Here is a 25,192-nt window from a genome sequence, read left to right on the forward strand (position 1 = left end):
CCTACATCCCCAGGTATTCCCAAGTCCCCCCCCATCCCTGCTGTCCCCTCTTGGTGCTGGCAGTGTCCCCAGATTTCCCCCCCCATCCCCCTGTGCCCGGTGTCCCTCACGGTGCTCCCAGTGTGTTCCCATGGGTGCAATGTCCCCAGGTGTTCCCATGTACCCCCTGTCCTCCCCTGTCCCCAGTGTCCCCTCATGGTGCTGGCAGTGTCCCTGGGTGCTCCCCAGTGCCCCCAATGTCCCCTCTCATGTCCCCCTGTCCCTGGTGTCCTCTCACGGTGCTGGCAGTGTCCCCAGTGCCCCCCATGTCCCCCTGTCCCTGATGTCCCCTCACAGTGCTGGCAGTGTCCCCAGTGCTCCCCAGTCCCCCCCATCCCCGATGTCCCCTCTCAGTGCTGGCAGTGTCCCCAGTGCCCCCCAGTCCCCGTCCCCATGTCCCCTCTCAGTGCTGGCAGTGTCCCCAGTGCCCCCAGTCCCCATCCCCATGTCCCCTCTCAGTGCTGGCAGTGTCCCCAGTGCCCCCAGTCCCCGTCCCCATGTCCCCTCACAGTGCTGGCAGTGTCCCCAGTGCCCCCCCAGTCCCCCCCCATCCCCGATGTCCCCTCACGGTGCTGGCAGTGTCCCCAGTGCCCCCCAGTCCCCCCCTGTCCCCATGTCCCCTGACGGTGCTGGCAGTGTCCCCAGTGCCCCCAGTCCCCCCCTGTCCCCATGTCCCCTCACGGTGCTGGCAGCGGGCCCCGCTGTGCCCGGGGGGGCAGTGGCAGGAGCCGTGGGCGCAGGAGCCGCCGTGCAGGCAGGGCCGGGAGGGCCCGCAGCCCTCGGCCTCCTCCTCCTCCTCCTCCTGCTCACAGCGCGGGCCTGGGGACAGCGGGGACAGTGGGGACAGCGTGACACAGCGGCACAGCCATGGGGACAGTGTGACACAGCGGCACAGCCATGGGGACACAGCACACACGTGCACACAGCGTGTGCACAGCACACACACAGAGTGCACACACACACACAGTGCACACACACACAGTGCACACACAGGGCACACACATGCACACTGCACACACAGTGCACACACACAGTGCACACACACACACACACAGTGCACACACACACACAGTGCACACACACAGTGCACACACAGAATGCACACACACACACAGTGCACACACACACACACAGTGCACGCACACACACACACACACAGTGCACACACACACACACACAGTGCACACACACACACAGTGCACACACACAGTGCACACACACACAGTGTGCACACACACACACACAGTGCACACACACACAGTGCACACACACACAGTGCACACACACACACACACAGTGCACACACACACACAGTGCACACACACAGTGCACACACACACAGTGTGCACACACACACAGTGCACACACACACAGTGCACACACACACAGTGCACACACACACACACACAGTGCACACATACACACACAGAGAACACACACACACACACAGTGCACACACACACACAGTGCACACACACAGAGCACACAGTGCACGCACACACACAGAGAACACACACACACAAGTGCACAGCACACACACGGTGCACACACATACACAGTGCATGCTGCACACACACACACAGAGTACACACACACACACAGAGTGCACACACACACTGCACACACACGCTGCACACACACATCCACAGTGCACACACACACACACACACACACAGTGCACACACAGAATGCACACACACACACAGTGCACACACACACACACAGTGCACGCACACACACACACACACACAGTGCACACACACACACACACACACAGTGCACACACACACACACAGTGCACACACACACACACACACACAGTGCACACACACACACACACACAGTGCACACACACACAGTGCACACACACACACACACACAGTGCACACACACACACAGTGCACACACACACACACAGTGCACACACACACACACACACACAGTGCACACACACACACACACAGTGCACACACACACACACACACAGTGCACACACACACACACACACACAGTGCACACACACACAGTGCACACACACAGTGCACACACACACACACACACACAGTGCACACACACACAGTGCACACACACAGTGCACACACACACACACACACACAGTGCACACACACACACACACACAGTGCACACACACACACACACACACAGTGCACACACACACAGTGCACACACACAGTGCACACACACACACACACACACAGTGCACACACACACAGTGCACACACACAGTGCACACACACACACACACACACAGTGCACACACACACACACAGCACACACACACAAGTGCACACGTGTGCACAGCACACACAGAGTGCACACACACAGCACACACACCATGCACACACACGCACACAGAGCGCACCCCGTGTGCAGCACACGTGTGCGCACAGTGCGTGTGCTTACACAGGGAGCACACGGGCACGCACAGCACATGTGCAGCACGTGCACACACACGTGTGCAAAAGCACATGCAGACATACACACGTGCAGCACACGCACACACACACGTGCAACACACACACGTACAAATGCACGTGCAGCGCACACACAGAGCACACACACATGCGTACAAACACCCCCCCAGTCCCGTCCCCCCGGGGTCTCACCGCGTGTCCCCGGCCGACACGGCGCCCGGTGCCTGCAGGGCCGGACCCCCCGGCTGCGCAGGAACCGCTCCCGCAGCTCCAGCCGCTTCCCGTTGACGGACACCTGGGGGGACACCACACGGACACCTCAAGGAGAGGACACCCCACGGCCACCTCGCAGTGGGGACACCACACGCGGTCACGTCCCTGCCGATGGGGGCACCTCCCAAACAAGAGGGTCACCTCCCCAGTGAGGGGTCACCTCCCGGGGGGGACACCAAGGGGACATCAATAAGTGTCATCTCTCCACCAAGGGGTCGCCTCCCCAACAACGAGACACCAATAAGGGGACACCAAGGGGGTCACCTCCTCACCAATGGCACCTCCTCACCTTCCCCCAGTGGGGGACACCCCGTGGGGACACCAGCAGGGTCACCTCCCAACCGAGGGGACACCAACGGAGCCACCTTCCCAATGAGGGGACACCAATGGGGTCACGTCCCAACCAACGGGGTCACTTCCTCAACGAGGGGACACCAAGGGGAAGGTCACATTCCCGCCAAAGGGAACATGAATGAGGGGGTCACCTCCCTGCCAGGGGGACACCAACACAGGAGGTCACCTCCCTGCTGAGGGGACACCAAGGGGGGGTCACCGTTCCACCAAAGGGTCACCTCCCCAGCGAGGGGATACCAAAGGGGGGTCACCCCAGAGACCAGTCTGGGTCACCTACCCAGTGAGGGGACACCAACAAGGAGGTCTTCCCTCAGTGAAAGGACACCAAGGGGGTTCACCCCCCAATGAAGGGACACCAAGGAGGGTCAGCTCCCCACCAAGGTGACACCAAGAGGGATCTCCCCCCACTGAGGGGACACTAAGGGGGGGGTCCCCCTTCTGAAGGTCCACCAATGGGGGTCACCTCCCAGTGAGGGGCCACCAAGAGGGGTCACCTCCCTGCTGAAGGGACAACAAGGGGGGGGTCAGGTCCCCACCAAGGGGACACCACGGGTGTTTTCCCCCCCTGAGGGGACACCAGGGGGTCTCACCTCTCCGATGCAGCCACGGAAGGAGGCGTTGGTGGGAGGCTGGAGCGGGGGCTCGGTGCCCCCCAGGTACAGGGGGCTGCGCAGGTTCAGCCCCTGGCTCTTGCCGGGCGAGGAGCGTTTCACGGGGGCCGCGTCGTCCACCACGAGGGTCCCGTCCTTGTTCAGCCGCTCGGCCGTCACCCAGTGCCACTGTCCCAGTGCCACCGGGCCCGTGCTCCGCAGCACCGCCGGGCCTGGGGATGGGGCAGGTCACGGGGGGCAATGGGGACACCAGGGGACACCAGGGGACACCGGGGGACACCAGGGGACACCAGGGGACACAAGGGGACACAAGGGGACACCGGGGGCACTGGAGATGCTCAGGAACCTGAGAGGTGTCCCCAGTGATGCTGGGGAACTTCGGTGGTGCCTGAGGACCCCAGTGGTGACAAGGGACCCCAGCGATACCAGGGGACCCCACAGATGTCCAGGGACCCTGGCAGCATCAGGGGACCCCAGTGAGATCAAGGTGACACTTAGTGGCGTGTGAACCCAGTGACCCAGTGGTGCCAGAAGACCCCAGTGACATTTGGGGACTACAGTGTGGCCAAGGGACCACAGTGATATTTGGGGACCAAAGCAGTGCCCGAGGACCCCAGTGGTGTGACAGTGATGCTTGGGGACCCTAACTCCTAGGGATGTGATGCCAGGGGACCCCAGTGACACCGGGTACTTCAGGGATTCCAAGGGGACCTCAGGAATGCCCAGGGACCCCTGGGGACCCCAGTGGCACCAGAAGACCCCAGTGATACTTGGGGACCTCAGTGATGCCAAGGGCTGGGGTTAGGGTCACCCCCTGGTGACAACAGGGGACCTCACTGATGATCAGGGACCCTGACAGCACTTGGGGACCTCAATGATACCGAGGGACCCCAGCGGTGCCAGGGAACCCCACTACAGCTCAGGGACCCTCATGACACCGATGGACCCTGGTAAGGCCACGTCACTCCCTACCCCTGGGATCCCCAGAGCCCTCCCCCGCAGTGCCCTCGACCCCGTGCCACCCACCTGAGCCCAGCTCGTAGCGGAACTCGAGGTGGCCCCCGACCATGGCCAAGGCCACGAAGTCCTCGACGGGGGCGGCTTTGCCGGCGCTGAAGAGCAGGAGCCCGTCGGGTGCCAGCGGCAGGAACTCGGCCTCCACGCGCAGCTCGTGGTGCACGTTGGTGAGGGGTGGGTACGACACGAAGGCTCCGTCCTCCTCGAAGGACGGCACGCTCACCGCCTCCCCTGTGCACCCCAGTCAGTGCCCCACGCTGGGACCCCACCTCCATCCCCAGGCTGGGACCCCACCTCCATCCCCATGGTGGGACCCCACCTCCATCCCCACGCTGGGACCCCACCTCCATCCCCAGGTGGGACGCAGCCTGCATCCCCAGGTGGGACCCCATCACCCATCCCCAACATCCATATCCATGGCAGAACCCCAACATCCATCCCCAACATCCATATCCATGGCAGAACCCCAACATCCATCCCCAACATCCATATCCATGGCAGAACTCCATCCTCCCTCCCCAGGGCGGGACACCATCACCCATCCCCAACCTCCATCCCATGGTGGGATCCCATTATCCATCCCCAGCCTTCGTCCTATGGTGGGACCCCCACCTCCAACCCCATGGTGGGACCCCATCACCCATCCCCAACCTCCAACCCCATGGTGGGACCCCATTATCCCTCCACAACCTCCATACCCACAGTGGGACCCCAACACCTCCATCCCCACGGTGCCCATATCCCCAGGCTGGTCCTGATCCCTGTGCCAGTGTCCCCAGGGTGGTGGCAGCCTTGTATCCATCTCCCCAGGGTGGTCCCAACTCCATGCCCATCTCCCTGGAACAGTCCCAGCCCTCTATCTGTGTCCTCAGGGTGGTCCCAACCCCATGTCCACAGCCGGGGGTCCCCAGCCCTGTGCCCATCTCCCTGTGGTGGTTCCCATCACATGCCCACATCTCCAGAGTGCTTTCCACTCCATCCCCGTGTCCCCAGGGTGGTCCCCAGTTATGTCCCCATTTCCCCAGGGTGGTACCCACCCCATCCCCGTGTCCCCAGGGTGGTCCCCAGCCATGCCCCAATTTCCCCAGGGTGGTACCCACCCCATCCCCGTGTCCCCAGGGTGGTACCCACTCATGTTCCCAAGTTCCCACAGTGGTCCCAGGTCTGTGCCCATCTCCCTGGGGTGGTCCCAGCCATGTCCCACCTCCTCAGGACGGTCCCCACCCCGTGCCATGTCCCCAGGGCGGTGCCAGCCCCGTGTCCCCATGTCACTCACCCTCAGTGCACCTGTCCCCGCTCTTGCCCAGGTGGCAGCGGCAGGTGTAGCCCTGCCCGTCCGGCCGGTTGATGCAGGTGGCATCGGGCCCACAGGCCTCTGTGGGGTGACAAGCCATGAGCACCCAGCCGAGAGGGACACCGAGGTGACATCCCCACGGCAGGGTGGTGTCACCTACCTGGGTGACAGTGCAGAGCCTGCGAGTACTCGCAGTTGCTGCCGGTGAAGCCGTGGGGACAGCGGCACATGTAGGTGCCACTCTCGTCGTCCTGGCACACGCCGCCGTTCTGGGAAGGGGGTGACGTGGGTGTCAGCCGTGGGTGGCGATGGGTGGGCACCTCCCACCCCCTCCAACCTCACCTGGCACGGCCGGTCCTGGCAGGTGGGACAGTTGGTGACACCGTGCGCCTGCAGGTCCATGTCCCCAAAGGCCACGTCCTCCCCTTGGATGCGGAGCTGGCGCACGCAGCCTGTGCAGGGACGGGGATGGGCACAACTGCCACGTGATGCCCAGCCCCCCCCTCACCCTGGTGCCCCCCAAAACCCACCACTCACCCATGAAGCCGCGGCTGAGCCCCGTCTTGGCCACGGCGCTGATGTCGGGGTACCCGCCCAGGAACAGCTCCTCGTTCAGATCCAGCCCTTGGAACTTCCCCTGCAGGGGCACAGACGGGTGGGCACCACCTCCAGCACCCTGACCCCCACCCAATACCCACCACCACCCCCCGAATCACTACCTGGGAGGTGCCATTGACGGGGGGGTGCCCGTCCAGTGCCAGCGAGCCCCAGGTGAGGTTGCGGAGCAGCCGCACGGTGTGGTACTGCCCCAGCCGCAGCGCCACGGGGTGACGGATGGTGGCCATGCCCGAACCGGCATCGAACCTGATTGTTTTGGGGCACAAGGGGTGTGGGTGGGTGCTGGCATCCATCTCCCCCCCGTCCCAGAGCACCCACTCGTGGCTCTCACCTAAACTCAGGGCGGCCGCCCACCAGCCCGAAGGAGATGAAGTCGGCGCCGCTGTTTTTCCGCTGCCCGTTGTAGAGGAGAAGTCCTGAGGGGTGGGAGGAGGTCAGGCAGGAGGGTCCCCACCCTGGGGTGGGGGTCATGTCCTAGGGGATCCCAAAATCCCCCCAGGATGGAGGAGAACTCCCCCCATAAAGTGGAGGGGCTCAGATGAAACAAGAATGGGAGATAAAGGAGGGCAAGGGGAGGATGAAGGGAGGAGGAAACAGCGGAGAGGGCATGGAGGGGGACACAGGGACACGTGGGGGACACGGGCTCACCATCAGCAGCATCAGGCCGGAAGCTGATGAGGATCTCAAACCTCTTGTAGGCGTCCTTGATGGTGGGCAGGGGGAGGAAGGACTGGGGCGACTGCCCGAAATAGGGAACCAGGTGCTCTGTGGGGACAGGGCGGGTCAGGAGGGGCTCGGGGATATCACCCCCACTCCTGCCCAGCCCTCTGCCCCTCTGCCCCTCCTCACCCTGGACCTTGAGCACGTAGTAGGCCGTCTCCTGGCCGCGGTGGTTGCCGGCGGTGCAGGTGTAGACCCCTCCGTCCTCGGGGCGCACGGCCGGCAGCGTCAGCACGTTCCCCTCCACCCTGGCACCCGCCGGCAGCTCCCCCTCCAGCTGTGGCACAGCGTGTGGGGGTCAGCACCCACATAGGGTGCCCCCCGACCTTCCCCCCCACCCCATCCCTCCCTCTCACCTTGCTCCAGGTGATCTCTGGCACCGGGAAGCCAGACGCCAGGCACGGCAGAACGGCCACCGATCCCACGGACACCTCCTTCACCTCTGGCTGCCCCGCGATCTGGGGGGCGGCTGGGGACACACGGGGGTGTCACCAGGGCTGCGCTGGCACCGTGTGTGTCCCCCCAGCTCCGCGTGTGTCCCCCAGCCCTGCGTGCCCACCTTGCACGTGCAGGATGACGTGGGACTGGACGGTGCCCACGGCGTTGGTGGCGGTGCAGCGGTACTGCCCCGCGTCCGCCCGCTCCACCCGCTCAATGGTGAGGGTGCCAGCGCGGACCAGCACCCCGGGCCGGATGCGGCCCCCCACTTTGCTCCAGGTGACGTGGGGACGCGGTTCACCCAAGCCCAGGCACTCCAGCTCCACTGTGGTCCCCACCAGCACCGTCTGCACGGCCGTCCGGATGTTGATCAGGGCCCTGGGGAGAGCTTGGGGGCACAGCGGGGTTTTGGGGTGACCCCCTGGCACAGGGAGGCATCACAGCCCAGGGTGCCACGAGAGGAGTGGGAGATGGGGAGAAATGGGGTGCTCAAGGGGATGGGGGGACCAGTGGGATTGGGAATGGGGAGATGTTGGAGGTGTTGGGGTGCTCATGGGCTGGGGAGATGTTGGGGGTGTTGGGGCACCCACGGGCATGAGGAGACAGGGAGTACCAGGGTTGTGATGGGTGTGGGGACAGATTGAGGGTATTGGGGTGCCTGTGGGCATGGGGAGAGATTTGGGATATCAGGGTGTCCATGGGTGTTGGGAGACTTGGGGGGGTGCCCAGGTGACCATGGATTTAGGGAAATGGAAGGTACTGGGGTGCCCCTGCGTGTGGGGAGATGGGGGTACCAGAGTGCCCGTGGGGGATAGGTCAGGGGTCTCCTGTGCCCCGGTGCTGCTCCTACCCTGGACGGTGAGGGTGGCCCTGTCCTCCGCCTGCCCGCCCGGGGCACTGGCCCGGCACACGTACACCCCCTGTGCCCCCCAGGCCAGCTCCGGGATCCTGTGGGGACACAGCGGGGTGAGGGACCCCAGAGGGGGCCAGGGGGGTCCCCCCTCCCCACCCCCCGATCCTTACCGCAGCACCCCGTCCCTCACGCTGTGGGTGGGGGGCAGCTCCCCGCCCTCCTTCAGCCACTCCACACGCGCCCGGGGGTCCCCGGACACGGCGCAGGCGAACTCGGCGGTGCCGCCCACTCCCTTGACGAGGCTCCCCGGGGTCACCCGCACGGCCAAGGGACCACCACCGATGTCCACACCTTCAGCAGTGCCACCTGGGAGGGGCGGGGGACATCGATGGTACCAGGTGGCACTGGGATCACCCGGGCGGGACGCAGAGCCTGGCAGTACCCAGGAGCACCAGCATCACCCAGGCAGCACCAGGAGCACCCAGGAGTGACGCAGAGCCCAGTGGCACCCCGGTCCCAGAGGGCTCACCGTGGACGGCCACGCGGGCGAAGGCCTCGGCGGTGCCCACGCGGTTGGTGACCAGGCAGCGGTAGGTGCCGGCGTCGGCGGGGGCGGCGGGGCCGATGCGCAGGAGGCCGGCGCGGTGGGACACGCGCCCCGACAGGCTCCCGTTCACCTTGGCCCAGGTGTAGTGCAGCGGGGGGGTGCCGTGAGCCAGGCACTGCACCTGCAGCGCGTCCCCCGCGCGCACCGCGGCGTCCTCCGGCAGCACCGTGGCGTACGGAGCGGCTGCGGGATGCACGGAGCCTCAGCGGGAATGGGGCTGGGAACGGGGCAGTGGGGCAAGGAGGGTGTTGGAGAGGGGTGTGGGGGGGATGGAGGCGGGTGGGCGTTGGGATGGATGAGGGTTGGATGGATCTGTGAGGAAGGGATGGATGGAGGAGTGGGAGAGGAGATGAGATATGGATGGCTGGGACACTGAGGGATGGATGGATCTACCAGGAGGGAAGGATGGATGGAGGGATGGATGGATGGAGGGATGGATGGATGGATGGATGGAGGGATGGATGGATGGATGGATGGAGGGATGGATGGATGGATGGATGGATGGAGGGATGGATGGAGGGATGGATGGATGGATGGATGGAAGGAGGGATGGATGGATGGATGGATGGGTGGGTGAATGGATGGTGGAATTTGAGAAGAGATGGTGAGATGGGCATGTGCTGGGATGGACAAAGTGGATGAATCCATATGGAAGAAATGGATGGAGGGATGGATGGACAGATGAGTTGGGGACAAAGAGTGATGGATGTGTGCTGGGGTGGACCAGGGATGGACAGATCCCCAAGGAAGGGATGGATGGAGGGGTGTGTCAGGAGATGGAGAGGTGGATGTGAGCTGGGATGGTTGAATGATGGATGAACCCACCAGGAAGGGATGGGTGGGTGGCAGAGTTTGAGAGGAGATGGAGAGATGGGCACATGCTGGCATGGATGAGAGACAGATGGATCCAAGAGGAAGGGATGGATGGAGGGGTGTGAGCAGAGATGGAGAGATGGGTGTGTGCTGAGATGGATGAAACAGATGGATGCATAAGGAAAAAATGGATGGAAGGGTGTGACAGGAGATGGGATGGCTGAGTGATGGATGAATCCACATGGAAGAGGTGGGGATGTGGGTGGATGGATGGATGGATGGATGGATGGATGGATGGATGGATGGATGATTGGCAGAGTCCGAGAGGAGATGGTGAGTTGGGCGTGTGCTGGAATGGAGCAGATGGATGATGCACAAGGAAAAGATGGATGCAGGAGTTGGGAAATGGAGAGTAAGATGTGAGGGATGAATGTACCAGGAAGGGTTGGATGGATAAGTCTGAGGGGAGACTGAGAGATGGCTGTGTGCTGGGGTGGATGACATGGATGGACGTACAGGGAAGGGATGGATGGAAGGGTGTGGGAGCAGATGGTGAGATGGATATCAGCTGGGATGGATAAGCAATGGATGAATCCACAAGGAAAAGGTGGATGGAGAAGTGAGGAGATGTAGAGATGGGTGTGTGCTGGGATGGAGGAGTCGGGTGGAGGAGTTAGGAGATGGAGAGCTGGGACAGCTGAGTGATGGATGAATCCACAAGGAAGGGGAGGGAATGTGAGTGGATGGATGGATGGATGGATGGATGGATGATTGGCAGAGTCTGAGAGGAGATGGTGAGTTGGGCGTGTGCTGGGATGGATGAGATGGATGATGCACAAGGAAGGGATGGATGGAAAGGTGTGAGAAGAAATGGAGAGATGGGCATGTGCTGGGATGGGCCAGAGATGGGTGAATCCACAAGGAAGAGATACATGGAGGAGTAAGGAGATGGAGAGATAGGTGTGTTTTGGGATGAATGTGATGGATGGATCCATGAGGAAGAAATGGAAGGAGAGATACGAGCAGAGATGGAGAGGTGAGTGTGAGCTGGGAGGGGTGAGCTGTGGATGGATCCAGGAATAGGGGATGGATGGATGGATGGATGGATGGATGGATGGATGGAGGAGAGAGAAGAAGTGGAGACAGACGTGCACAGAGATGGGACAAGCTGGTGGCCACATCCATGGGAAGGACTGGGTGACAGAGCTTGAGAGGAGATGGAGAGGAAGAGGACGAGCGCTGGGATGGGATGAGGATGGTCCCACAGGGAAGGGCTGGATGTGAGGGCGGGAGCAGCGATGGGGATGGGCATGTGCAGAGGAAGGACAGAGAGGAGCCGAGGATGGGTGATGCCAGAGGTGAAGGCGGCAGGAGGGGCCCAGGGACACCCAACCCCCCCGGCACCCTCTCCTTACTCTCCACGTCCAGGGTGACGAAGACCTCTGTGGAGCCCACGGGGCTGGTGGCATTGCAGATGTACTGGCCTGAGTCCTGCTGCGCGGCACGAGGGATCACCAGGGTCCCGTTGACCACACGGTGCTGCCAGGGCAGGGGTGCCCGCAGCTTCGACCACTCGATCCGCGGCATCGGGTCCCCTGCGGCCACACCGGCGCCCGTCAGGTCCGGCACCGCCCGGGGTGCCCGTCCTGCACCACCACCCCCTCCCGCCTGTACCTGTGGCAGTGCAGTGCAGCGTGGCCGTGTCCCCGGCCACCACGGTGACGGTGGCCGGCGCGGTGACCTCAGGGGTGCCGGGGTGCCGCTGCGCCGACTCCACGCCCACGTCCACCCGCGCCTGCGCCGAGCCCAGCGCGCTGTGTGCCGTGCACACGTAGGTCCCGGCGTGCTCTGGCTTGGCCGGCGAGAGCTGGGTGGAGAGGACAGGGTGTGGGGTGAGCACTGGGCGTCCTCTGGTGCCCTGAAGCACCCCGGGGTGCCCCCTCACCTGCAGGATGGCCTGGCTGTCCATGTGCAGCAGGGTCTGGTGCTCCACCTTCTGCCGGGAGCCCAGCCGGCTCCAGCGCACCAGCGGCCGCGGTTCGCCCCGCCCGAGGCACTCCAGGCTCAGGGATTTGCCCTCCTTCACAGTCACGGGGCCTGGTGGCATGACCGACACGGTGGGGGCACCTGGAGAAGGAGGAGGACGGGTGTGGGGATGGGGACACCACCGTGAGGGATGGCCATGGGGGCACCATCACCTTGGGGATGTCGGGAACACGAGGAGGACGTGAGCATGGGGGTGGGGCTGGGGACCCCACCATCCCAGGGGCATCTGGAGCACATGGAGGACCCAGGGATGGGGACATATCATCCCAGGGGCATCTGGAGCACATTGAGGACATCGCCATGGGGATGGGGACATCACAACCCCTGGAGCACCGGGAGGACACCAGCATGGGGACACGGGCACCACTACTCCAGGTGAAGCATGGAGGGGACATGGGGTATCTGGAGCATGTGAGGACACCAGCATGGGGACAGGGACAGGGATGCCACCACCCTGGGGGCACCTGGAGGACATGAGGATGGGGACACCACCAGTGCAGAAAGACCTGGAGCCCATGAGAGACACCAATGTGAGGATGTCAATGGGGATGCCACCACCCAGGGGGCATCTGGAGCACACAGGGACAGGGACAGGGCCACCACGGCCACCTCATACCTTGCACCACGAGGTTGACGACGCTGCTGGCGACGCCGAAGCGGTTGGAGGCCACGCAGTGGTAGGCACCCTGGTTGCCCACGTGGGCACCAGTGATGGAGATGACCGAGCCATTAGCGCTGATTTTCACGTTGTCTGGGCAAGGAGAGGCCATCAGCACCGGGGCCATGCTGGGTACCGTGCCAGGGCCACCCCGGGCACCACTATACCTTGGAAGTGCTGGCCAGGTCCCATCCGCCAGGTGACGTTGACGGGCCGGGCGCCGTCGTGGACGCGGCACTTGAAGGTGGCATCTTCCCCCGGTGCCACGGCCATGCTGTGCGGGTCGATGGAGATGATGGGGCTCTGCAGGCCTGCAGGGACAAAGGGACAGGGAAGCCATGAGGCCACCCATGTCACCCACACCCCCTACCATCCTCCCCCACCCCACTGCCGCACTCACGGTAGCTGGAGCTGTCCCGGGAGGTGACGGTGACGGTGACAGTGGCCTCGCGGGAGACGCTGCCCGTGTCTGCCCGGCACACGTACTCCCCCGAGTCGGCCACCGAGAGCTGCGACAGCCGCAGGCGGGACCCCGACATCTGGGGACATCACAACACCAGGTGGTGGCATCAACCAGCCACCCACAGCCACCGTCCCCCACCCCGCAGGTGTCCCCTCCTACCTGGTGCTTGGCCGGGAGGGACCCCCCACGCTTGTACCAGGTGATGGTGGCCTGTCCCTCCCCGGCCACCACGCAGTCCAGGTCCAGGGTCTGCCCCTCAGTGACAGAGGACGCCGAGGACTCGATGCGGATGGGCGGCGTGATGGCAGAGGCTGAAGGGGAAGGGTTGGAGTGACTGTCCCCAGTGGTCCCCCACACGGGTGGGGATCCGTCCCCCAGAGGGTGGCACTCACAGTGGGATGGGTTGGCCCCGTCATCGATGGTGACGATGAGGGATGTCTCCTGGGTGACGCCCCCCGATGTCACCCGGCACACGTACTCGCCCGAGTCGGCCGCCGTCACCTGGGGGATGCGCAGGCGGCTGCCCGACACCTCGGAGGGGACAATTTGGAGACAAGTCAGCACTGCAGAGCAGGGGATGGGATAAACTCAAGGTGACCTCCCTCTGTGCCCTACCTGGTGGCCGGCGGGCAGAGACCCCCCGCGCTTGTACCACGTCACGGTGGTGGGGCCGGACCCGGCCACCACGCAGTTGAGGTCCAGGGTCTGTCCCTCGGCGATGGCCGAGGACAAGGACTCGATGTGGAGGGGTTGGGAGACACCAGAGGCTGGAGGGGACAGGGAAAGGGGACATTTATCACCGAGGTGAGACCTGACTGTTGCCCAGCGCTGCCCTCTCACTCGCACTCACGGTAGTAGGTGCCGGCGCTGCTGGGCACGGTGACAATGACAGACGCCTCCTGTGTGACGCTGCCCAGGGTCACCCGGCACACGTACTCCCCCGAATCGGCCACCGCCACCTGGGAGAGGCGTAGGCGGGTCCCCGACACCTGGGGAGGTGACACGTTGGGGACACATCAGTGCCTGTCGTGGGGCTGTGCCCTGTGGGGTGATGCCACCTCCCCCGTGTCCCACCTGGCTGTTGGGGGGCAGAGCCCCCCCGCGCCGGTACCAGGTGACATGGGGGTGACCCTGTCCTGCCACCATGCAGTTGAGGTCCAGAGTCTGTCCCTCAGTGACGGCAGCAGACGAAGTCTCGATCCTCACCGGCGGCGTGACACCGACGCCTGGGGGTGGCAGTGGGGTCAGTGGGGGCACCACAGTGTCCCCACAGTGTCCCCACTGTGTCCCCATGTCACCGCCCACCCCTGGTACCGTAAGAGGAGCCGGCGCCAGTCTGGATGGTGACGATGAGGGATGTCTCATGTGTGGCAGTGCCCGATGTCACCCGGCACACGTACTCCCCCGAGTCGGCCGCTGTCACCTGCGGGATGCGCAGGCGGGTGCCCGACACCTGTAGGGGGGTGACACAGGAGAGAATGGGGACACAAACCCCTCATCACCCCCAAAAATCCCTTTCCCACTCCAAAACGCTCCTCAGTCCCCTACCTGGTGCTTGGCTGGGAGGGACCCCCCACGTTTGTACCAGGTGACAGTGGCCTGTCCCTGCCCAGCCACGATGCAGTTGAGGTCCAGGGTCTGTCCCTCGGCCACGGAGGAGGACGAGGACTCGATGCGCACAGGGGGGGTGACACCAGCAGCTGGGGACAGAGATGGGACGGTCACCCCTGGCCCTGTGGCACTGTCCCCTGGCCCCTGTCACCTCCTGTTGTCCCCACTCACGGTAGGCGCCGGCCCCGCTGGGCTGGATGGTCACCATGATGGAGATCTCCTTGGTGGTGGCCCCGCTGGTCACCCGGCACACATACTCGCCCGAGTCGGCCGCCGTCACCTGCAGCAGCCGCAGCCGGGAGCCAGACACCTGTGGGGAGGGGACACGGGGGTCACTGGGGCCATTGGGGCTGGCACGGGGCCATCTAGGATTGCACAAGGCCACTCGAGTCTGCACGGGGACACTTGGGCTTCCCTGGGCCACCTGGGCTTATATGGGGTCATCTGGGCTTCCATGGGCCACCTGGACTTCCACAGGGTCATCTGGGCTTGTGTGGGATCACTTGGGCTTCCATGGGGTCACTTGGGCTTCCATAGTCATGGGGCCACCTGGGCTTGCCCAGGGCCAACTGACCTGGGGTCACCTGGGCTTGTGTGGGGCCACCTGAGTTTGCACAGAGCTGTGGGTCACCCCCATCCTCCCCCATTGGTGACATCCCCTCCGTGTCCCCTACCTGGTGTTTGGCTGGGAGGGTCCCCCCGCGCTTGTACCAGGTGACAGTGGCCTGGGCGGGGCTGGCGATGACACAGTTGAGGTCCAGGGTCTGTCCCTCGGTCACGGGGGATGACAGAGATGACGACTCGATGCGCAGGGGGGTCGTGCTGCCCGGGGCTGGGGACCGAGAAGGGTTAGAGATCACATCCACCACCACATGTGACCCTCTAAGGGACACTGGGAGCCTGGGAATCCAGGATGGGCACACATAGGAACGTCTTCTCCAGGGAGCGATTCATCCCAGATCCCAGGACACCGTGGGGCAGTGACACCCCCCCACGGGTAACCTCCCCTGTCCGCTGTCCCCACTCACGGTAGGCACTGGCCCCGCTGGGCTGGATGGTCACCATGATGGAGGTCTCCCTGGTGGTGGCCCCGCTGGTCACCCGGCACACGTACTCGCCCGAGTCGGCCGCCGTCACCTGCAGCAGCCGCAGCCGGGAGCCAGACACCTGTGGGGAGGGGACTCGGGGGTCACCGGGGCCACCTGGGCTTCCACGGGGCTGCTGGGGCTTGTATGGAGCCATTTCGGCTTCCACGGGGCCATGTGGGCTTAGATGGGCCACCAGGACTCACAGGGACCACCAGAGCTTGAATGGGGTCACCTGACCTTGCACGGGCTACTTGGACTCGCGTGGGCTTCATGTGCCACACAACCTTGTATGTGCCACCAGGGCTTGCAAGGGGCCACTTGGACTTGCCCAGGGCCACCCGGACTTGCACAGCGTTGTGGGTCAACCTTATTCACCCCCTCGGTGACATCCCCCTCCGTGTCCCCTACCTGGTGCTTGGCCGGGAGGGTCCCCCCGCGCTTGTACCAGGTGACAGTGGCCTGGGCAGGGCCACTGGCGATGACACAGTTGAGGTCCAGGGTCTGTCCCTCGACCACGGCGGAGGACGGGGAGTCGATGTGCAGGGGGGTGGTGTTGCCTGGGGCTGGGGACCAAGACAGGAGGGTGACACTGGTGACACCAGTGACCACGGGGGGCACGTGAGCCATGGCTCGGTGCTGAGGCACACGGGGCTCCCTGCTGGCACTGCCGCCCCCATGTTGTCCCCACTCACGGTAGGCGCCGGCCCCGCTGGGCTGGATGGTCACCATGACCGCGCTCTCCCTGGTGGTGGCCCCGCTGGTCACCCGGCACACGTACTCGCCCGAGTCAGCCGCTGTCACCTGCAGCAGCCGCAGCCGGGAGCCAGACACCTGTGGGGAGGGGACACGGGGGTCACCGGGGCCATCGGGGCTTGCACAACCCTCGGAGGGGCAGAGCTGGGTGCTGCCACCACATAGCCCCCCCTTGGTGACACCCCCTTCACATCTCCCACCTGGTGCTTGGCCGGGAGGGTCCCCCCGCGCTTGTACCAGGTGACAGTGGCCTGTCCCTGCCCAGCCACGATGCAGTTGAGGTCCAGGGTCTGTCCCTCGGCCACGGTGGATGAGGACGCCTCGATCCGCACAGGGACACCCGAAGCTGGGGGTCCTGCGGGGGAGGACAGAGCTGTGACCACCCGTTGGGGACCAGCACGTCCCCCGCGGTGCCACCGCCCTGGTCTCACCGTAGGACGAGCCGGCCGCGGCCACGACGGTGACGGTGACAGAGGCCTCGCGCACGGTGGTGCCCAGGCTCGCCCGGCACATGTATTCCCCTGAGTCAGCCGCCGTGACGTGGGGCACCCGGAGCCGGGACCCCGAGACCTGTGGTTGGGGACACGCACTAGTGTCACACAGCAGGGGACAGGGCAAGATTTGGGGCGTTGCCCACCCTGCTGTGCCCCACCTGGTGCCCGGCGGGCAGGGAGCCCCCGCGCTTGTACCACACCACGGTGGCGGAGCCGGGCCCTGCCACCACACAGTCCAGGTCCAGGGTCTGCCCCTCGGTGACGGATGGGGACGAGGACTCGATGCGGACGGGCGGCGCCGTCCCTGCGGGGAGCAAACCGGGGCACACGGGTGGGTTGTGGTCCCCAAAACCAACCCCAAACCCCTCCGGCGTCCCCCACCCGCCTCACCTGGCACCACGGCCACCTCGATGGCGGCGCGGGCCGTGCCGGCGGCGCTGGTGCCCACGCAGAGGTAGACTCCACCGTCGGCCGCCGTCACGGCGGGGATGACCAGCGTGGCGATGTCACCGTGCTCGGCGCGCGACTGCGGCACCGGGACCGGTGTGAGCGGCACCCGCGGTGCACCCACACCCCCCCCAGCACCCAGGGGTGCCGTACCCCGCTCACCTGAGGCGGCAGGGTGCCCCCCTGCTTCTCCCAGGTGATGGTGGCGGTGGGGGACCCCGAGACCCGGCAGTAGAGCCGCACTGTGGAGCCCTCCTGCACCTCCGTCCGCTCCGGGCTCACCTGCACCTGGGGAGTGCCGGCGGCTGCGGGAACGGGGGGATCAGGGGGCTGCTGGGGGAGCATCGGGGGATGGGGACAATGGGGGTGACATGAGCAAGGCAGACAATGAGGACGATGGGGACAATGGGATGGTGGGGGTGATGGGGACAGTGGGACAATGGGGGTGACGTGAGTGATGCAGATGAGGATGATGGGGACAATGGGATAGTGGGGGTGATGGGGACAGTGGGACAATGGGGATGATGGGGACAATGGGGGAAATGGGGATGATGGGGACAATGGGGATGATGGGGACAATGGGGGCAATGGGAGTGAGGGGACAATGGGGATGATGGGGATGATGGGGACAATGGGACAATGGGGGAAATGGGGTTGATGGGGATGATGGGAACAATGGGGATGATGGGGATGATGGGGACCATGGGGATGATGGGGATGATGGGGACAATGGGGATGATGGGGACAATGGGGATGATGGGGATGATGGGAACAATGGGACAACGGGGATGATGGGGACAATGGGGATGATGGGGACAATGGAGGCAGTGGGAACAATGGGAGCAATGGGGACAATGGGGGTGACATGAGTGATGCTGATGAAGAGGATGAAGGAGGAAGTGGATGATGAGGGTGGTGGGGGTGATGGGGGACAATGGCAGTGACAGAGATGATGGGCATGATGGGGATGATGGAGACAATGGGATGATGGAGATGATGGGGATGATGGAGACAATGGGAGCAGTGGGGACAGTGGGGGTAACGAGTGATGCAGCCGATGAAGAATGATGGAGGTGGGGTGGGGGGACAATGGGGGACAATAGGGACAATGAAAGGGACAGAGATGATGGGGACAATGAGGATGGTGGGGTCAGTGGGATGATGGGGACGATGGGATGATGGGGATGATGGGATGATGGGGGAAATGTGGGTGACATGAGTGATGCAGGATGATGGGGATGACAGGGTGGTGGGGATGACGGGGGTGATGGGGACGATGGGGGTGACAGGGATGATGCAGAAGATGAGGATGATCAGGGTGATGGGGAAAATGGAATGATGGGATGATGAGAATGATGGGATGATGGAAATGAGGGGGCAATGGGGGAAGAAGGGGACAGTGGGGACAATGGGGGATGATGGGATGACAGGGATGATAGAGGATGATGGGGGATGATGGGGGTGACAGAGATGATAGAGGATGATGGGGGATGATGGGATGACAGGGATGATAGAAGATGATGGGGGATGATGGGGACAATGAGGGTGATGGGTATGAGTGGGGGGGATGACAGAGACAATGATGGTGACAAGGATGATGGGGACAATGGGAATTATGAGATGATGGGGATGAGGGGGATGATGGGGGATGATGGGGGATAAAGGGGGGGATGAGGATAATGGGGGGTGACAGAGATGATGGTCACAGGGATGATGGGAATGAGGGGGATGGAAAATGGGAGGTGACAGGGATAATGGTGACAGGGATGATGAGAGTGATGGGAATGATGGGCATGGCAGGGATGACGCAGGCCATGGGGACAATGGAGACGGACAATGGGGAGCAACAGGGATGATGGGTGATGATGGGAGCAAGAGGGGTGACAGGGACGATGGGGACAATAGGAGTGATGAAGATGATGGGGATGATGGGGATGATGGGGGTGATGGGGATAATGGGAACAGCGGGGTAACAGGGATGATGGAGATGATGGGGACGGGGATGCAGGGGATGATGGGGATGATGGGGACAATGGGGACAATGGGGTGACAGGGATGTTGGAGATGATGGGGATGATGGGGATGGGGATGATGGGGACAATGGGGTGACAGGAATGTTGGAGATGATGGGGATGATGGGGACAATGGGGTGACAGGGATGATGGAGATGATGGGGATGATGGGGACAGTGGGGTGACAGGGATGATGGAGATGATGGGGATGGACAACGGGGATGCGGGGGACGACAGGGGTGGTGGGGACGAGGGTGACGCCGCTCACCTTGCACGTGCAGGTACCCCCGTGCCGTGTGCTGCCCGGCGCTGCTGCGTGCCCGGCACTCGTAGTGCCCCTCGTCGGCGGGTTCCACGGCGCCGAACCGCAGCGTCCCGCCCTGCACCACGGCCTGAGGCGGCAGCGCTCCTGTGGGGACACAGCTCGTGTCACTCCCCATCCCCACGTCCCCACGCCCAGTGACAGTGTCCCCCCGTCCCCTGCGGGCACCTACCGAGCCACTCGAGGGTGGGCGCGGGGCTGCCGGTGCCCACGCAGCGGAACTCCGCCGGCTGCCCCGGGGCCACGCTCAGCTGCGCCGGCTCCACGCTGGCGGTGGGGGCGGTGGCGGTGCCGGCTGCGGTGACACCAGGGGGGGCTCAGGGCTCACTGGGCCCCCCTTGGTGCTGGTGGGGCGGTGGGAAGCGGGGGTGGCGTGGCTCGGCTGGCAGCGGGGTGCGCGGTGGAGCCCTGGCATGCAGCGGGTGGGGGCAGCGTGCGGACCCCCCCGGGAGACCCCCGCAGTGACTTACCTGGTCTGTGCCCCTCCATGAACTCAACGGGGCCGTAAAACATCTGAGTCTTGGAGGCTGCTGCAAGAGGGTGGGGGGTGTCAGGGGAGTGTGCCCATCACCCCCGGGTCTGGGCACCAAACCTACCACCACCCCACTGTCTGGGCACTGAACCTACCCACCACCATGGTCTCAGGACCCACAGGTTCCCATTCCCATGGTCTCAGAACCCTCTGGTGCCCATCCCCGTGGTCGCAGGACTCACAGGTCCCCACCCCCATGGCATCAGGACCTACAGGTGCCCATTTCCATGGTCTTAGGACCCACAGGTGTCCACTCCCCATCACCAGAGCTCATGGGTCCCCATCCCCGTGGTATCGGGACCCGCCGGTGCCCCTCCCCATGGTCTCAGGCCCCACAGATCCCCATCCCCGTGGTCTCAGGCCCCCCCAGTGCCCATCCCCGTGGTCTCAGGCCCCCCCAGTGCCCATCCCCCTGGTCTCAGGACCCCCTGTGCCCACGGCGGTGGGTGGGGCTGACCCTGGACGTAGAGTGTGGCGGTGCCCTGGTCCATGTCCAGCATGTTGGAGCCGGTGCACACGTAGACCCCGGCGTCCTGGGGCCGCACCCCGCGCAGCGTCAGGATCCCGTTGAAGTCCACGGCGCCCGCGGGCAGCGTCCCGTGGTTCTGCCGCGTCCACACCAGGGTGTAGGCGGGAGACTGGCGGGGAGACACGTGGGCAGGCCTGAGGCCACGGGGACGGGCGTGCCAGGGGGGCACGCGCCCGTCTGGGCACGTGCCGGGCAGAGGTGGGTACCCAGGGATGGCCAAGGAGCTATACGGGGACCAAAGGGTGTTTGGGGGGTCTATAGGAGCAGCCAGGGGTGTCCCTGTGCCCTGGGTGTCCCTGTGGGTAAACCTCTGGGTATCCTGCTCTGTGAGACCAGGTGGGCACACAGGGATGTTCCCATACCCTGGACGTCCCTGTGGGTGCCCAAGGGTGTCCCCATGCCCTGCATGACCCCATGCACATCTAGAGGTGTTCCTATGTCCTGGATGTCCCCATGGATGCCCAAGGGTGTCCCCATGCCCTGCATGACCCCATGCACATCTAGAGGTGTTCCTATGTCCTGGATGTCCCCATGGACACCCAAGGGTGTCCCCATGCCCTGGATGTCCCCATGGGCAACCATAAGTGTATCTGTGCCCTCCATGACCTCATGGGCCCCCAGGGGTGTCACCTTAACCTGAATGACCCTGTGGGCACCCAGAGATGTCCCCATGGGCACCCAGAGGTGACCCTGTGCCCTGGATGTCCCTAAGGGCATGTAGGGGTGTCCCTGGGGTCACCCATGGCTCTCTGTGCCCTGCATGTCCCCAGGAGCACCCAAGGGTGCTCACATGCCCTATGTGACCAGGTGGGCACACAAGGGTGTCCCTGTGCACCCCGAATGTCCCCGTGGGCATCCAGAGAAGTCCTCATGCCCTGCATGTTCCCATGGTCACCCGAGGCTGTCCCCGTGCCCTGCATGTCCCCGTGCCCCCCAAGGGTGCCCTGCACCCCCCGCCGTGCCGTCCCCCCCCCGCCCTCACCTTGCTCTTGGCGGTGCAGACGAAGGTGACGTCGGCGCCCGGCTGCACCCGCTGCACCCGCTTCTCCTCCACGGTGACAGTGATGGGCTTGTCGGGGGTCTCTGTGCCCAGACACAGGGACAGCTGAGCCCACCCTGCCCCCCCACACGCCCACCCCCCCCCCTCGGTGCCAGCGCCCTACCGGTGACGATGACCTCGGCGCGGCTGGCGTTGCTGTGCCGGAGGTTGCGGCAGGAGCACACGTAGACTCCGGCCTCCGAGGGCTGGATGCTGGGGAAGTGCAGCTCCTCGCCTGGGGCGACATGCAGGTGACACCCTGCGCACCCACACAGGCCCCTCGGGGACACCCTGATGCCCCTGCTTTCACCCCGAGCCACCCCACACCTTGCCGAGGCAGACACCCCTCCCACACACCCCCTGGGGACACCCCAATGTCCCCCCGTCCCTTGAGCCACTCCATACCTTGTTGGCACTGACACCCCCCACACACCCCTGGGGGACACCCTGATGTACCCCCACTCTGAGCCATCCCATACCTTGCCGGTGCTGACACCCCACATACACCATCCCCCCGGGGACACCCCAATTTCCCCCCACCCCATACCCTGCTGGTGCTGACACCCCCCCACACCCCTTGGGGACATCCCAACATTCCCCCTCCACCCCAAACCACCCCATGCCTTGCCTGTGCTGACACCCCCCAAACACACCCCTTGGGGACACCTTGATGCCCTTCTCGCACCCCAAACCTTGCTGGTGCTGACATACCCCCACACCCCTGGGGCACACCCCGATGTCTCCCCCCTGCCCAGAGCCCTCTCATACCTTGCTGGCACTGACACCCCCCACACACAGACCCCTCGGGGACACCCCGATGTCCCCTCACCCTGAGCCACCCACACCTCACCAGCACTAACACCCCCTACACACACCCCTCGGGGACACCGCGATGTCACCCCCTCCCCGAGCCCCCCATACCTTGCTGGCACTGACAACCCCCAAATCTTGCTGGTGCTGACATACCCCCCACACCCCTGGGGCACACCCCGATGTCTCCCCCCTCCCCGAGCCCCCCCACACCTTGCTGCCACTGACAGCCCCCCACTCCCCCTGGGGACACCCCGGTGCCCCCCGTACCTTGGCGGCGGCTCTGGGCGCCCTCGGGGAGGGCTCTGCCGTCCTCCCGCCCCCAGTGGTAGTAGAGGGGGGGCTCCCCGCTGGCCTGGCACCGCAGGGTGACCGCGCTGCCCCGCGGCACCGCCGTGCGCGGGGGGTGCACCCGCACGGCCAGCGCGGGCGGGGGGCCCGCGGGGACACAGCCCTGCCCGCGCACCGTGGGGTCACCTCGGAACCCGGGGGCACAGCTGCGGGAGGGGGAACGGGGTTAGGGGAGCCCTGGGGGGTGTTGGGGTGGGGGGATTGCGGTACAAGGGGTGGGGGTGCGGGGGATGCGGGGGGTGAGAGTACTGGATATGGGGGGGAGTGTATTGGGGTGTATATGGGGGTGAGAGTACTGGGTATGGGGGGTGGGTATATTGGGGTGTATATGGGGGTGAGCACATTGGGGTACAGGGGGTGGGTGTATTGGGGGGGTGTATTGGGGTGTATATGGGGATGAGTACATTGGGATATGGGGGGTATATTGGGGTGGGTGTATTAGGGTATATATGGGGGTGAGCACATTGGGGTACGGGGGTGAGTATGCTGGGGTGGGTGTATTGGGGTGGGGATGCTGGAGTGTATATGGGGGTCACCATATTGGGGTACGTGGGGTGGGTGTATTGGGGTGGGTGTATCGGGGTGTATATGGGGGTAAGAGTACTGGATACAGGGGGTGGGTGTATTGGGGTGGGTGTATTGGGGTGTATATGGGGGTGAGCACATTGGGGTACAGGGGGTGAGTATGCTGGGGTGGGTGTATCGGGGTGTATATGGGAGTGAGCACATTGGGGTACGGAGGGTGAGTATACTGGGGTGGGTGTATCGGGGTGGGGGTGCTGGGGCAGGAGTACTGGGGTGTATATGGGGGTGAGCACATTGGGGTACAGGGGCTGAGTATACTGGGGCAGGGATGCTGGGGTGTATATGGGGGTCACCATATTGGGGTACATGGGGTGGGTATATTGGGGTGGGTGAATCGGGGTGGGGGTGCTGGGGCAGGAGTACTGGGGTGTATATGGGGGTGAGCACACTGGGGCACATCGGGTGGGTATATTGGGGTGAGCCCATCGGGTGGGTATATAGGGTGAGCATATTGGGGTGCATATATTGGGGTGAACCTATTGGGGTGGGTAAACTGGGGTGGGGATATTGGGGTGCATCTATTTGAGTGAGCACACCAGGGTGGGGATATTGGGGTGCACACACGGGGTGAGCACGTTGGGGTGACTCTATGGGTGTGGGTGTGCTGGGGGGTGTATGTAGGGTGAGTATATTGGGGTGAGCACATCAGAGTGGGTATAGTGGGGTGGGTATATCATGGTGACTGTGTCAAGGTGGGTATGAGGGTGAGCATTTTGGGGTGAGTATATTGGGGTGAGGCCAACAGGGCAGGTGTACTGGGGAGGGTGTATTGGGGTGCAGTTCATCAGGGTGAGCCCATTAGGGTGCATAGATTGGGGTGAGTTCATAAAGGTGAGCACATCGGGGTGGGTATATCAGGGTGGGTATATTGGGGTGGGTATATTGGGGTGGGTATATTGGGGTGGGTATATCGGGGTGACAGTATCAAGGTGGGTATAGGGGTGAGCACTTGGGGTGGGTATATTGGGGTGGGTGTATGGAGGGGGAGCATTTTGGGGTTGGTCTGTTAGGAGAAGTCCATCAAGGTGACTGTATCAGAGTGGGCATGTCAGGGTGAACACTTTGGGGTGGGTGTGCTGGGTATATTGGGGTGCATCAATTGGGGTGAGCACATTGGGGTGAGCACATCAGGGTGAGGGCAAGGATCCTCAGCAGGATGCACTTATTGGGGTGAGCTTATGGGGTGAGTATGGGGTGAGCTCATCAGGAAAGGTGTGTTGGGGTGAGCACTTTGGGGTGGATGTATTGGGGTGAGCACTTTGGGGTGGGTTTTTGGGGGTAGGAATATGGTGGTGAGCTCATGGGGATGGGTTTGGGGTGGGTATATCAGGGTGATCCAATCGGGGGGGGTGTTGTGGGTGGGTATATGCAGCTGAACCC

The 25,192-nt window shown here is 63.9% G+C and overlaps 1 protein-coding gene across 1 annotated transcript in view; it reads right to left on the minus strand.

The window, feature by feature from the left end:
- Window positions 1–664: 664 nt before the first annotated feature.
- HSPG2 (heparan sulfate proteoglycan 2) overlaps window positions 665–25,192 on the minus strand; it is a gene marked incomplete at its 3' end in the record, with an annotated part of 41,509 nt that continues 16,981 nt past the window's right edge. Inside the window, 47 exon segments of the mRNA XM_051775987.1 lie at window positions 665–858; window positions 2,667–2,769; window positions 3,692–3,924; window positions 4,739–4,960; window positions 6,006–6,104; window positions 6,184–6,292; window positions 6,366–6,475; window positions 6,561–6,660; window positions 6,743–6,887; window positions 6,973–7,057; window positions 7,290–7,406; window positions 7,491–7,638; window positions 7,718–7,830; window positions 7,921–8,187; window positions 8,650–8,747; window positions 8,823–9,018; window positions 9,182–9,442; window positions 11,488–11,667; window positions 11,747–11,939; window positions 12,018–12,199; window positions 12,735–12,869; window positions 12,944–13,087; window positions 13,177–13,315; window positions 13,399–13,550; window positions 13,632–13,770; window positions 13,855–14,006; window positions 14,090–14,228; window positions 14,314–14,465; window positions 14,554–14,692; window positions 14,788–14,939; window positions 15,022–15,160; window positions 15,525–15,682; window positions 15,879–16,017; window positions 16,347–16,501; window positions 16,631–16,769; window positions 16,892–17,046; window positions 17,123–17,261; window positions 17,344–17,489; window positions 17,576–17,711; window positions 17,795–17,937; window positions 19,913–20,053; window positions 20,139–20,261; window positions 20,437–20,496; window positions 20,956–21,136; window positions 22,010–22,110; window positions 22,191–22,301; window positions 23,147–23,373. Coding sequence (XP_051631947.1) covers window positions 665–858; window positions 2,667–2,769; window positions 3,692–3,924; window positions 4,739–4,960; window positions 6,006–6,104; window positions 6,184–6,292; window positions 6,366–6,475; window positions 6,561–6,660; window positions 6,743–6,887; window positions 6,973–7,057; window positions 7,290–7,406; window positions 7,491–7,638; window positions 7,718–7,830; window positions 7,921–8,187; window positions 8,650–8,747; window positions 8,823–9,018; window positions 9,182–9,442; window positions 11,488–11,667; window positions 11,747–11,939; window positions 12,018–12,199; window positions 12,735–12,869; window positions 12,944–13,087; window positions 13,177–13,315; window positions 13,399–13,550; window positions 13,632–13,770; window positions 13,855–14,006; window positions 14,090–14,228; window positions 14,314–14,465; window positions 14,554–14,692; window positions 14,788–14,939; window positions 15,022–15,160; window positions 15,525–15,682; window positions 15,879–16,017; window positions 16,347–16,501; window positions 16,631–16,769; window positions 16,892–17,046; window positions 17,123–17,261; window positions 17,344–17,489; window positions 17,576–17,711; window positions 17,795–17,937; window positions 19,913–20,053; window positions 20,139–20,261; window positions 20,437–20,496; window positions 20,956–21,136; window positions 22,010–22,110; window positions 22,191–22,301; window positions 23,147–23,373 — 6,991 coding nt within the window.

The sequence above is a fragment of the Manacus candei genome, unplaced genomic scaffold (genome assembly GCF_025592945.1).
Source record: "Manacus candei isolate 608988 ecotype Guabito, Panama unplaced genomic scaffold, ASM2559294v1 h1tg000402l, whole genome shotgun sequence".
NCBI classification, from domain to species: domain Eukaryota; kingdom Metazoa; phylum Chordata; class Aves; order Passeriformes; family Pipridae; genus Manacus; species Manacus candei.